Source organism: Mirounga angustirostris, unplaced genomic scaffold, assembly GCF_029215605.1.
Source record: "Mirounga angustirostris isolate CCGP_5_RB_7025 unplaced genomic scaffold, mMirAng1.0.hap1 SCAF_11, whole genome shotgun sequence".
Lineage (NCBI taxonomy): Eukaryota > Metazoa > Chordata > Mammalia > Carnivora > Phocidae > Mirounga > Mirounga angustirostris.
This window is the reverse complement of record NW_026991719.1, coordinates 85,449,381-85,463,134: the sequence shown is the minus strand read 5'-3', so window position 1 is coordinate 85,463,134 and position 13,754 is coordinate 85,449,381. Positions and strand designations below refer to the sequence as shown.

The 13,754-nt window shown below is 35.4% G+C and overlaps 1 protein-coding gene across 1 annotated transcript in view; it reads right to left on the bottom strand.

Annotated features, from left to right (window-relative positions):
- Window positions 1-13,754, bottom strand: part of IL1RAPL2 (interleukin 1 receptor accessory protein like 2) — a 639,368-nt gene that overhangs the window by 47,598 nt on the left and 578,016 nt on the right. Inside the window, exon 6 of the mRNA XM_064573611.1 lies at window positions 6,418-6,547. Within this exon, the coding sequence (XP_064429681.1) occupies window positions 6,418-6,547 (130 nt within the window). The remainder of the gene's footprint in view (window positions 1-6,417; window positions 6,548-13,754) is intronic.

The window sequence follows — 13,754 nt, the reverse complement described above, 5'->3', positions numbered from 1 at the left end:
ATATTTTGCCTCGGGCTGCCTGGGACTTCAATAGTTTATACTTGGGAGACAAACTACGTATTCACAGCTCCGTATTTTTTTAATCGATTAGTTATTAAAAGGTTACTTTGCATCTTTAATATAGGCTTGCTTTATTTCCAAGAATAAAATCTTTTCGTACCTGTACCACATTCCCTTCTTTGTTAAGAGCATTTTACTCATTCAAGGAAAGGATGTTAAGGTGAACAGATGGAAACAGAAGGCCAGAAAGTGGTGGAAGTAGGAGTGAAGAAAACGAAACTAAAACCAAACAAAGCCCGTATACAACTTGTAGCCTTTCAGGAATTGAAAGTAAATAAAATTATTTGCATTTTAAGAAGCTTGTTTGAAAAACCTTAAGATAAATTGAATATGTTTTTCAGCTCAAGAATTACAAAAGATTTGGTAAACGTTTTGTGGTATTGCCTAAGGGGAAAAACAGATATTGATAGGAAGATTTGTAAAGTGAGATTTATAATCAAAAATTACTCTCCATTGGGGGAAAGCAATTGCATCGAAAGTCATGCAGTCTCCTTTTACAATCAGATGCAATTAATTCTGCAGGCAAGGGGCGCCTGGGTGGCTCAGTTGGTTGAGCAACTGCCTTCGGCTCAGGTCATGATCCTGGAGTCCCCGGATCAAGTCCCACATCGGGCTCCCTGCTTGGCAGGGAGCCTGCTTCTCCCTCTGACCCTCCCCCCTCTCATGTGCTCTCTCTCTCTCATTCTCTCTGTCTCAAAAAAAAAAAAAACAAAAACAAAACAAAACCTTAATTCTGCAGGCAAGTTTAGAAACTATTTTTATTGTTGTTGTTTAATAGGATGAGTTCAATTTCTCTGACATTTTTTACTAGCACTGTGGGATACATACCTCACTAGCAAATTATTTTATTTTTTTAATTCTCAAGACTCTGATAATATTAATTAAAAGTAAGTTCTGTAAAGACATGGAACTGGATTGGCCTTTTGAGAATGCTCACACCCAAAGACTACTACTCCTTTTCAAGAACTCTTTTATGCCAGTTTGCAAATTCTTCCCATTGAGCTTTAATAGAGGGACAGAAATTAGGATGTCCTTTCCTAATGATGATTTCCAGTGGGTCTCTTCCCAATGATTATTTGACTTCTCTGAATAGACATGATAGAGCTTATAGAGAGCAGCTTGTTGAAATGACTTTAAACTGGTAGAAGACAATAACCAAATTTGCACAATTGCAGCTTATGCTACGGCACATATCAAATTCCTTTGACATCCCTACAGATGACATCTTCTGGGGTCACTGGAAAATCTGGGATGCAGTTGTATGAGATAGGGTGGGAGTTGTGAATGGTACTACATTTGGGTTCAGATTTCCTTAAGGCTCAGTCTCTTAGCAACATCAGAGAATTGGGAGGGCTATGCCAATTTCTGCTAAAGGGACATAAAGGAGAATCTGTATGCCCAGAGTGCAGTCTGAGTGCTTTGACAACAGGTTGCAAGTCAGAAGATGCAAGGAGCCACTGTGGTCAAAGTAACCCAGAGAGAGAGAGAAAAAAATAATAACCCAGATAGCAAACAAATGATAACTCCAAAACCCTCCTCAGGATTTGATCAAATATACTAGTCAAGCTGCCGGGGGACTGCTTTGTACAGAAGTTGCATTTACTGTAGTCTGATTGACATTATTTCAGCAAGCCTTTGGTAAATACCCAAGCTTTTCCCCTAGGTAGGTTTCTTTTTTTCCCCCCAAAGTTCTCTACTCCCCAGGGGCAACAGTAAGAGAAAAAAAAGTTGCAACACATACTTCTAGGATCAAACCGCTGCCCAGGAAATTGAGAACCTAGGCAGTTGGCCAGTCCTCCCGCCAGATACAGTGCCTCTGTGGCAGGTTCTCCACAAGTCAACTGCTTGGGAGCAATTTATTTACATCCCCACTTCTTAGATCTCTGGGGCAGTGCACTTCTGACATGCATGCACAACATAAGAGCTATGATTCAACTAAAATTGAAACAAATACAATACCCTGAGGGAGAACCATGCATCCAGAAGGAAATTTTGTTTCCAGAAATGCTTTCCAGAGGAATCCTCAACTTACATTTTCAGCATTCTACCATCAGAACTGTTCTCTTTGGAGAAAATGTATGGGCTATGAAAGAATGCAGACCTTCTTTGGTTGAACTAATGGTATGATTAGTATTTTTTAAATAAACTACCAGATTTGTTCCAATCTGCCATGCTGTGTAAAAATCCTATATACTCTCTTTCAAGGACATTGGCTTTGAAGGCTAGAAGACAGAATCTAGTAAGTAACTCCTGTGTTAACATAAATGGCCATATCCTGAAAGAATTCCTGCACCCACACAAGCTCTCAAATAGATCAAGATCACATAATTAATATTACAAAATTGCTGACTACGTGTTTATCTTGGCTAGAAAACCCTGCCTCTTTGTTTACACTTCTCTGAAGGTATCTCTAGTTAGCTAGAAGAGTTTTGTAAAATTTTCAAAACAAGTTCCATGTTACTTTCCTCCACTGCAAATATAGACATGTATCCTTTTTTTATGGGGAGGGCTGGGGAGAGTGGAGAAAGAGGATGTAACAAAATCAAATAAACAATGGCATTTTGCAAGTCCTGAAATGTTGACTTCCTGTGGTACTAAATGTTGGTTCATTTGTACCTAATAAAGTAGCTTGGACTAGACTGAACTGTTTCATATATGTATGCTTTTTCTCTCACCATTCTAACCATTTGCTGTTAGAGAGCAGCAGTGGTGCCTAACTTTTCTTTTGTAAAATAGTATAACCACTTCAGAATATAGTTTGGCAGATTCTTAAAAAAGTTAAATAATCCTGGAGAAAAAAAGAGTAGTAGGTAAAAGCTAATGAAATTTGAATAAAATATAGACTTCAGTTAATGATAATATATCAATTTTGGCTCATTAATTGTAATAGTAACTTAAGATATTAGTAACAGGGAAAACTGGGTATGACGTATGTAGGAACTCTCTATACTATCTGCTATGGACTCAATGTTTGTAGCTCCCCCCAAAACAAACATTCATATATTGAAATTTTAACTTTTAATGTGATGGTATTAAGAGGTGGGACTTTTTGGGAGGTGATTAGGTCATGAGAGAGGAGCCCTAATGAATGGGATTAGTGCCCTTACAAAAGAAACTCCGGAGAGTTTTCTTGCCTTTTCCATCATGCAAGGACATGTGAAGGTATAGAGAGAAGATGACCATCTGTGAATGAGGAAGTAGGCTCTCATCAGACATTAAATCTGCTGGTGCCTTATCTTGAACTTTCCAGTCTCCAGAACCATAAGAAATAAATATTTGTTGTTTAAGTCACCTAGTCTATGGAATTTTTGTGTTAGCAGCCCAAGCAGACTAAGACCTTATCTTCACAATTTTTCTGTAAATTTAAAGTTATTCTAAAAATTGCTTTTAAAACAGAGCTAAAAAATGAACTAATAAACTTAAATGTACACTTACTATATAATTCAACCATTCCATGTCTTGGTATTTACTCAAGAAAAAAAAGGAAATATATGGGCATGCAAAGATGCATAAGTGAATGTTCATAGCAGCTTTATCTGGAATAGCCCATAAACTGCAAACAACCCAAATATCCTTCAAGAAGTGACCAGACTGTTTATATCCATATAATGGAATACTACTCAGCAATAAAAAGAATGAACTGTTGCTACATTTAACAAGATGGATGAATCTCAAAATAATTGTGTTAACTGAAATAATCCAGATTTAAAAAATGTACTGCATTATTATATTTATATACAATTCTAGAAAATGCAAACCGATTTATAGTGACAGATCAATGTTGTGGAAGTAGGGCGGGAGGGATTACAAAAGAGAAACTTGTGGGCGATTTATATATTCATTATTTTGATTATGGTGATAGTTTCATAGGTGGATACACATATCAGCCCTTACAAATTGTATGGTTTAAATTGTGTGTTGTTTACTGTATGTCAGTTATACCTCCATTAAATCTGTTTATTTAGAACAATCCAGTCATACACGAGAGAGATAATTATCTTAGGTTCATATAACTACTACCCTTGATCATTAAACATAGTTCTGAGCTTTTTGGTAGTGGAAATTTTGCTACCGTGTACCATTGTACCTACCACTTGTCCTTTGGTGATCAGTTTCGTTTTTTGAAAAATAAAGAGTAATCCTTAAAGTCTTTTATAGGAAAGTACATTGAGAATAATTCTAAACATGTATCTTCTAAAATAACTTAAAGGAAATTCAGTTGCATTAATTTCATAAACGTTAACTTGAAATTTGCTAATAAAGTGTTAGTAATTAGGAAACTTAAACTTAAAATGGGAATTAAGAGCTAAGAATTATTTATAAATACCATTATTTTTCTGAACATCTGTTGTGAGCCAGGCAATTGATTGGAAGTTTTTTTGAACAGCTTTATTGAGATATAATTTATATACAATATAATTCATCCATTTAAAATGTACAATTCACTGTTTTTTAGTATATTCTCAGATATGTGCAACCATTGCCACAGTCAATTTTGTAACATTTTCATCACCTCAAAATGAAGCTTCAGACTGCTTAATGGGTACAGGGTTTTGGGGTGATGAAAATTTTCTGGAACTAGATAGTGGTTGTGGTTGCACAACATTGTGAATGAACTAAGTGTCACTAAATTGTACACTTTAAAACAGTGCATTTTATGTTATATTGTTTCCACCTCACCCCTAAAAAATCACCCATATACTTTAAGTCTTTACCCCTATCCCTCTATCCCCCCAGCCCTAAGCAACCACTAATCTACTTTCTGTCTTTATAGATTTGCCTATTCTAGACATTTCATATAAATGAAAGCATATAGTATGTAGGTTTTTTTCCCGCCCACTGGCTTCTTTCACGGAGTATGTTTTCGAGGTTCATCCATGTTGTAGTGCATATCAGTACATTATTCATTCTTTTTTACGCCTGAATAAGATTTCATTATATGAATATACCACATTTTATTTATCCATTCATCAGTTGATAGACATTTAGGTTATTTCTACATTTTGTCTATTATGAATAATGCTGCAATGAACAAGTACAAGTTTTTGTGTGGGTGTATGTTTTGATTTTTCTTGGTTATATACCTAGGAGGGGAATTGCTGATAACTATACACTTAATGATTTGAGGAACTGCCAGACTGTTATCCAAAGTGGCTGCACCATTTTACACTCCCACCAGCAGTGTATGAGGATTCCAATTTCTCCACATCCAAGCCTACACTTGTTATAATCTTTCTGATTATAGCCAGCCTAGTGAGTATAAAGTGCTATCACAGGGTTTTAATTTGCATTTCCCCGATGACAAATGACTAACTCAGATACCTTTCATGTACTTTTTCCTAGAAATAAGCTCACATAGTCAATATTATGCATAGGCTCTCAGAGGGTTCATGGATCCTCAAAATTATGATCCTCTGGAGTGGAGTTACTGGGTGGACACATGAGGAAAAACTGTCATGGTAGTTATAATAAATTATATTTAATCATAGAAAATCATATAAAGTGTACTTGTTTCTTTTGCACTGCTATATATTTAATAAAAAGTAAAAGAATGCATTTTAACATTAGTTGCACTCAAATATTGGATTGGCTTCCACTAAAAGATTCTTAATGGGGGTGGAAGGAGAAGGGTCCCAACTCCTATTGGAATGAAAAATGTACACTATATATCACCACCTCTGAAATCAAAGGGCAATCCCATAGTCTGGCTGAGGTAGGAAAAATTACTTATTCTTTATTTGTACAAATGACATTGTATTAAATAGGATTAGAAAACCAATAGAATAGATGTCTATGTACCATGAATGTATCTGTGACAGGAGAGTGAAAAGATGTATAGGGTGGTGCTAACTTGAAACTCACTTTCAGGATGAGCAGCGGGTACTGGGAAAAATAAACACTATTCAACAAGAGTCAACAGTTATTTTGGCAAGTAGTAGCTTACTACTGTCACTGTGGCTTTACACCTATGACATATGAACGTTGTCTGTTCCTAGGGAGTAAATAAGCATTTGCCCAGTGGTCTCAGGAGTCACCTACAAAGTTTGGATATTTGCTATGGCTGGATCGAGTAACAGTGGCCTAAGCTTTGGAAACTCAAAGGAATTTGCTTAAGCAGCTTTGAGGGGGTCATTACACTCCATGGTATATTTTTAGAACCTGAGAAAACCTCCTTATTAGGAGCTTACACATTTACATTTCTTAGGGAAGTCAGCCTCACTCTCTCCACCAGATCAGCTTTTAGAAAATGGAATGATTTGGAGTTGCAATTAAAATCCCAGGCAGAAGCTCTTCTAGGATGTTCCATTGCTTAACTGCAAAGAGAGCAAAGAAAAATAACCAATTCAAGTTCTGTACCTTATTTCACCTTCTCTAATGTGCCCTGCCAGTTCTTCAATAAACTTCTCCCCTTTCATCCAGTAGATCATTGGCCCGGACTCTCCACTGAATCCAAAGAATGCTTTGCAGGGGATGTTCAGAGGCTTACCTGAGGATGACAGAGAAAAATAATTGAACAAATGGCCCCTGGTTATCACTGGGAGACAGAAAAGGACTGTTTAACATCCAAAGGAAAGCTCAGAGGTGACCCATTTTCAAGTCTTCTTCCAATCATCTTATCACTGCACATAAGAAAAAGAATTAGTCACAAGAGCTTCTGGGAAGTTTAAAAATTAAGATGTTATCAAAAATGAAAAAGTAAAGAAAATTAATCAGCTTTTAGAACTGCTTATTTTTTACTGCCTCCCTTCTAGGAACTAACAGGAAGAAATCAAATGGAAACAATTCTCCTTTATTTTTCTTTTTTGAGAGTATTAATTACTGATTACTTGGACTTCCCTTTGAAGTTAACATTAATCAAAAGTATAAGTTAATTTTTATTGGTGAGAAAATAATAATAGACTATCCATTATTATTAAGATTGCATAGGGGAAATTTGTTTATTCTGATGATTATCATTCTAAGAAAAATTGGATAATGCAAATCAAAGGAAGAATTTTTAATTAAAAAATATTTATAGGGTGCCTGGGTGGCTCAGTCGGTTGAGCATCTGCCTTCAGTTCAGGTCATGATCCCAGGGTCCTGAGTCCCATGTCAGGCTCCTTGCTCAGCAGGGAGCCTGCTTCTATCTTCTGCCTGCTGCTCCCCCTGCTTGTGCTCTGTCTCTCTCTCTCTGACAAATAGTCTTTAAAAAAATATTTATAAAAATTACATGCAAGGAAAACAGTCTAAACATGCCTTTTATATTCTTGGAGTTATTTATAGTATTTAAACAATTCTAGGCAATACTGCAGCATTTTTTATTATTCATCTTTGTGATTATAGCTAAAAACTTTAATTATAAATTTATCATCAAATATATAAGCAATTATTTTTTGCTGACATTGATTTTATTTTCTTCTTGTAAAGTAGATTAATAAGGGAAGAATAGTGTAAAGAGCACAGTCTAGACAATTCTGACAAAAGAATCCCCCACTCATAAATCATAATGTAGCCTATAATTTTCTCTATAACATGCATTTTTTTGCCCTCATTGAAGCACCAGATAAAGAAATTTCAAAAATATTTTTCCTTGTAGAGTACATGGTGAATTTGTTCTCATAATCACATAATGTCTACAGTTCTCAAAATCACTACAGCTCACTACAGCTCTCGTAATCACTTGTATATTGATCTTTCTATAGTGCAAATTTATATCTCAGGAAAATTACATGGACCTTTGGGATCATTCAATTATGTCAAAGCCTTTGGTATCAATAGTCTGTCATAGATATCTAACACAGACCTGAAACAAGGTTATTCATTGTTGCTTTGAACATATGCTCTGTGATATAAGTTTATGTAAAAATGAAAGATAGTCTGGTAGAGTGGAATGCGCACAGGAGATTTGGATCCTGGTTTTGGATCTATCATGAAAAAGCAGATTATCTGGCCCTGGGCAGATAACCTAACTTTTTATAAACTAACTTTTATACATGTAATAAGGATGGTAATATTTGGGAAGCTCAGATAAGACAGTGTTTACAAAAGTACTTGGTGAATTCAAAAGTTCTATCAAAAACAAAAAACAAAAAACAGAAAAACCCCCCACAAAAAACAACAACAAAACAAAACAACAAGAAAAAAACAAAACTCACAAAAATCCCATCCAAATTTAGCATGGTGGTGTTTTCCTTCTGAGGCTTGGTCCTCAAGAAGCCTAAATTTGAAGCATAATCTGATGTGGATAATAGGATAGATAAATGTTAATTTTGGCTCTGCCGATTTCATGTCCTTTTTAAATTTATGAGCTCCTATGTGGTAATAGCCTTCTCTATCAATGCTCTATAAATATTTCCTGGATTCTAAAGTAGGTGTGATTTATCCAAGCAGGCGCTGTGTTCTCTAAACCTGAACGCAGGGTCTTTTCTATGCCTTACTTCTCTTCATTCCCATGAAATTGAAGGTATTAAGGGACATCAAACCAGATGGCAGAAAAATCCCAGAGACTGTGATAAACATTATTATAAATAATCCCAGTTCCTAAAACTACATTTATACACATAAATTCTGGTTGTTATTCTTTTGGGCTATGTTGAGGAATATACCAAATAAAATACCTTCTAGTAATTCCTAGCATGTGGGTGCTAAGGTCTGGTTTGATTTTAATGAAGAAAGACAATTATAGTAATGTGCAAAAAGGGACTTCCTTGAGGTGGTCTATCAAAAATGACAGATTCTGCCCTTTCCTTTTGGCACTATACAATGGGTACTAAACATAGCAGCAATTAATTCTGGAAATGTTTTCACTCTCCCATCAGACATGTTCTTGTTAAATAAATGCAAGAGACAGATATTTCAGAGGTCTAGTTTTTTATGCAAATGCTGGATAAATATCCTGAATATTCTTTTTTCAATGGCTAAAACAGGAAAACTAACCATCATATGCAATACTCTGAAGAGAGTACTCTGAAGAGAGAGTATGCAATACTCTGATTAGCTTTTGTGTCAGATAGTGAGACTCAATGTGTGCAAGGGTGTGGACACCTCCTCTTCCAAAAGGTATGTGAGGGATCTCTGCATTGATTAAGCAAATAACCTGAAATGAAATCAATCCAGGCTTTTCTAAATTATGGCTCATGTGCATGTGCAAACTCCAATCTACCATTTGCATCTGTTTACTACTGTATTGTCTTGCCTCTGGACATATTCAAAGTCATTCCCATGGTACTATACCCTACTAGTAGAGATGACCAGCTCACATTTGTATCTAAAGGGCATAGTACAGTAGATTGAAGACTATCAAAATAAAAAGAACTTCATGAGTTTCTCAGTGTTTTATGCCATTCACAAGAGAATGGTTTTGTTTTTTAAATGATTTTATTCATTTATTTGACAGAGAGAGAGAGAGAGAGAAAGAGCACAGGCAGGGGGAGCAGCAGGCAGAGGGAGAGGGAGAAGCAGACTTCTTGCTGAGCAAGGAGCCCAACTTGCGGCTTGATCCCAGGGCCCTGGGATCAATGACCTGAGCCGAAGGCAGATGCTTAACTGACTGAGCTACCCAGGTGCCCCTAGAGAATGGTTTTATTTTTATTTATTTTTTAATTTTTTATTGTTATGTTAATCACCATACATTACATCATTAGTTTTTGATGTAGTGTTCCATGATTCATCGTTTGTGCATAACACCCAGTGCTCCATGCAGAACATGCCCTCTTTAATACCTATCACCAGGCTAACCCATCCTCCCACCTTTCTCCCCTCTAGAACCCTCAGTTTGTTTGAGTCCATTGTCTCTCATGGTTCATCTCCCCCTCCGATTTCCCCCCCTTCATTCTTCCCCTCCTGCTATCTTCTTTTTTTTTTTCTTAACATATATTGCATTATTTGTTTCAGAGGTACAGATCTGTGATTCAACAGTCTTGCACAATTCACAGTAGAGAATGGTTTTAGATAATCCTTTTAGGATTACTCTGTATTACTAACAATTTCTTTATCACTTTCTTAAGTCTAGACAAGCAACAAAACATGTTCATACAAAGAAATGTACATGAATGTTCCTAGCAGCTTTATTTGGAATAGCCAAAAACTGGAAATAGCCCAAATGTTCACCAACAGGTGAAGGGATAAACTCTGGTATATTCATACCACAAAATACTAATCAAGTGTGAAAAGGAATAAGTACTGATACACACCACTCATCCATTGATGGACACAGGTTGTTTCCATATCTTGACTATTTTAAACAATGCTTTAATGAACATGAGAGTGCAGATATCTTTTCGAGGTAGTTTTTTTTTTTTTTAATACCCAGAGGTGAAATAGCTGGATTATTATATAGTAGTTCTATTTTTCATTTTTTGAGGAATCTCCATACTATTTTCCATAGTGGCTGCACCAATTTACATTCCCACCAACAGTGCACAAGTTCCCCTTTTTCCACATCCTTGCCAACATTTATTTCTTGTCTTTTTGTACAGATGTAAGGTGATATCTCATTGTGGTTTTGATTTGCATTTCCCTGATGATTAGTGATGTTGTGCATCATTTTATGTGTTGTTTGGCCATCTGGTTATCTTCTTTGGAAAAAAAGTGTCTATTCAGGTCCTCTGCACACTTTTTGAGCAGATGATGATGATAAAGATAATGATGATTCGTCACTGTTATATAAGTTCTTTATATATTTTGGATATTAACCTCTTATTGAATATATCATTTACAAATATCTTCTCCCATTCAGGTTGCCATTTTGTTTTGTTGACTTTCTCTGCTTTTTATTTTGATGAAATTTATATTTCCTTTTGTTTCCTTTGCCTTAGGAGACATATCTAGAAAAAACATTGCTATTGCCAATGTGAAACAAGTTACTGCCTGTATTATTTTCTATAATTTTTATGGTTTCAAGCCTCACATTTAGGTCCTTAATCCATTTTGAGTTTATTTTTATGTATGGTGTTAAAAGGTGGTCTAATTTCATTCTTTTGCATGCAGCTGACCAGCTTTCCTAGCACCATTTCTTGAAGAAACTGTCTTTTTCTCATTGTATATTTTTACCTCCTTTGTCATAGATTTATTGACCATATAATTATGGGTCTATTTCTGGGCTCTCTATTCTGTTCTTTTGATCTATTTTTGTGCCAATACCACACTGTTTTTTACTACTGCAGCTTTGTAGTATATCTTGAAATCTGGAATTGCGATACCTCCAAGTTGGTTTTTCTTTTTAAAGATTGCTTTGTCTATTCAGGGCCTTTTGTGGTTCCATACAAATTTTAGTATTATTTGTTCTAGTTTTGTGAAAATGCTGTTGGTATTTTGAGAATGATTGTATTGAATCTGTAGATTGCTTTGGGAATATGAACATTTTAACAATATTAATTCTTCTAATCCATGAGCATGGAATATCTCCATTTCTTTGTGTCATCTTCAATTTCTTTCATCAGTGTTTTATAGGTTTTAGAGTACAAGTTTTTTGCTTCTTTGGTTAAGTTTATTCCTAGATATTTTATTCTTTTGGTTGCAGTTGTAAATAGTGTTGTTTTCTTAATTTCTCTTTCTGCTACTTCGTTGTTAGTGTATAGAAATCCTACCAATTTATGGGTATTAATTTTGTATCATGCAACTTTATTGAATTCATATATTATTTCTTATAATTTTTTGGTGGTGTCTTTGGTGAGTTTTCTATGTGTAACATCCTATTGTCTGCAAATAGTGGCAGTTTACTTCTTTACAAATATATATGCCTGTTATTTTTTTTAGCTAGTCTGATTTCTGTGGCTAGGACTTTCAGTACTATGTTGAATAAAAGTGGTGAGAAGGGACATCCTTGTCTTGTTCCTTATCTGAGAGGAAAAGATTTTAGTTTTTCACTATTGAGTATGATGGTAGCTGTGGGTTTTTCAAACATGGCCTTTATTATGTTGAGGTATGTTACTTCTATCTCCACTTTCTTGAGAGTTTTTATTATGAATGGGTGTACTTTGTCAAGTGCTCATTCTGCATCTACTGAGATGATCATATGACTTTTATCCTTCACTTTGTTGATGTGGTATCATATTGATTTGCAAATATTGGACCATACTGGCATCCCCAGAATAAATCCCACTCGATCCTGTTGAATGATCCTTTAAATTGTTGTATGTGGTTTGCTAATATTTTGTTGGGGATTCTTGCATGCATGTTTATCAGGAATATTGACCTGTAGTTTTCTGTGGGTTTTGTGGTGTCTTTGTCTGGTTTTGATATCAAGGTAATGCTGGCCTTGTAGAATGCATTTGGAAGCTTACCTTATTCTTCTTTTTTTGGAATAGTTTGAAGAGAATAGGTATTAAATCTTCTTTATATATTTAGTAGAATTCACCGGTGAATCTATCTAGTCCTGGACTGTCATGTTTTGGTAGTTTTTTTTTTTTTTTATTACTGATTCAATTTTATTACTTGCAATCTGTCTGCTCAGATTTTCTATTTCTGCTTGGCTCAGTTTTGGAAGATTGCATGTTTCTAGGAATTTATCCATTTCTTCTAGGTTGTTCAATTTTTTTGGCCTATAATTTTTCATAGTGTCCTCTTATAATCCTTTGTATTTCTGTGGTGTCAGTGGTTATTTGTCTTATCTCATTTCTGATTTTATTTACTTAGGGCCTTTCTCTTGATTTCTTAATGAGTCTGGCTAAGGGTTTATCAATTTTGTTTACTTTTTCAAAGAACCAGTTTTTATCCATGTCATTGCAAACGGCAAGATTTCATTCCTCTAGATGGCTGCATAATATTCCATTGTATATATACACCACATCTTCTTTATCCACGTGGATGGAACTGGAGGGTATTATGCTGACCAAAATAAGTCAAGCAGAGAAAGACATGTATCATATGACCTCAATGATATGAGGAATTCTTAATCTCAGGAAACAAACTGAGGGTTGCTGGAGTGGTGGGGCATTGGGAGGGATGGGGTGGCTGGGTGATAGACATTGGGGAGGGTATGTGCTATGGTGAGCTCTGTGAATTGTGTAAGACTGTTGAATCCCAGACCTGTACCTCTGAAATAAATAATACATTATATGTTTAAAAAAAAAAAGAAGAAGATAGTAGGAAGAAAAAAATGAAGGGGGGGAAATTGGAGGGGGAGACAAACCATGAGAGACTATGGACTCTGAGAAACAAACTGAGGGTTCTGGGGGGGGGATGGGTTAGCCTGGTGATGGGTATTAAAGAGGGCACATACTGAATGGAGCACTGGGTGTTATACGCAAACAATGGATCATGGAACACTACATCAAAAACTAATGATGTTATATATGGTGATTAACATAACATAATAAAAAAAGAGAACAAGCTTTTAGTTTCACTGATTTTTTCTTTTTTTTTTTTTTTTTTTTTAGTCTCATTTATTTCTGCTCTGATCTTTATTATTTCCTTCCTTCTATTCACCTTGGGCTTTGTTCTTCTTTTTCTAGTTCCTTTAGGTGTGAAGTTAGATTGTTTATTTGAGCTTTTGCTTGTTTCTTGAGATGATAGGCCTGTTATTGCTATATATTTCCCTCTTAAAACTGCTTTTGCTCTGTCCCAAAGATTTTGGACACTTGTGTCTCCAGCATTTTTTTTTTAATTTCTTCTCTTCATTGCTTCATTGACACATTGGTTATTTAGTATCATGCTGTGTATTCTCCATGTGTTTGTGTTTTTTCCAGTTTTTTTTTTCTTGGATTTATTTCTAG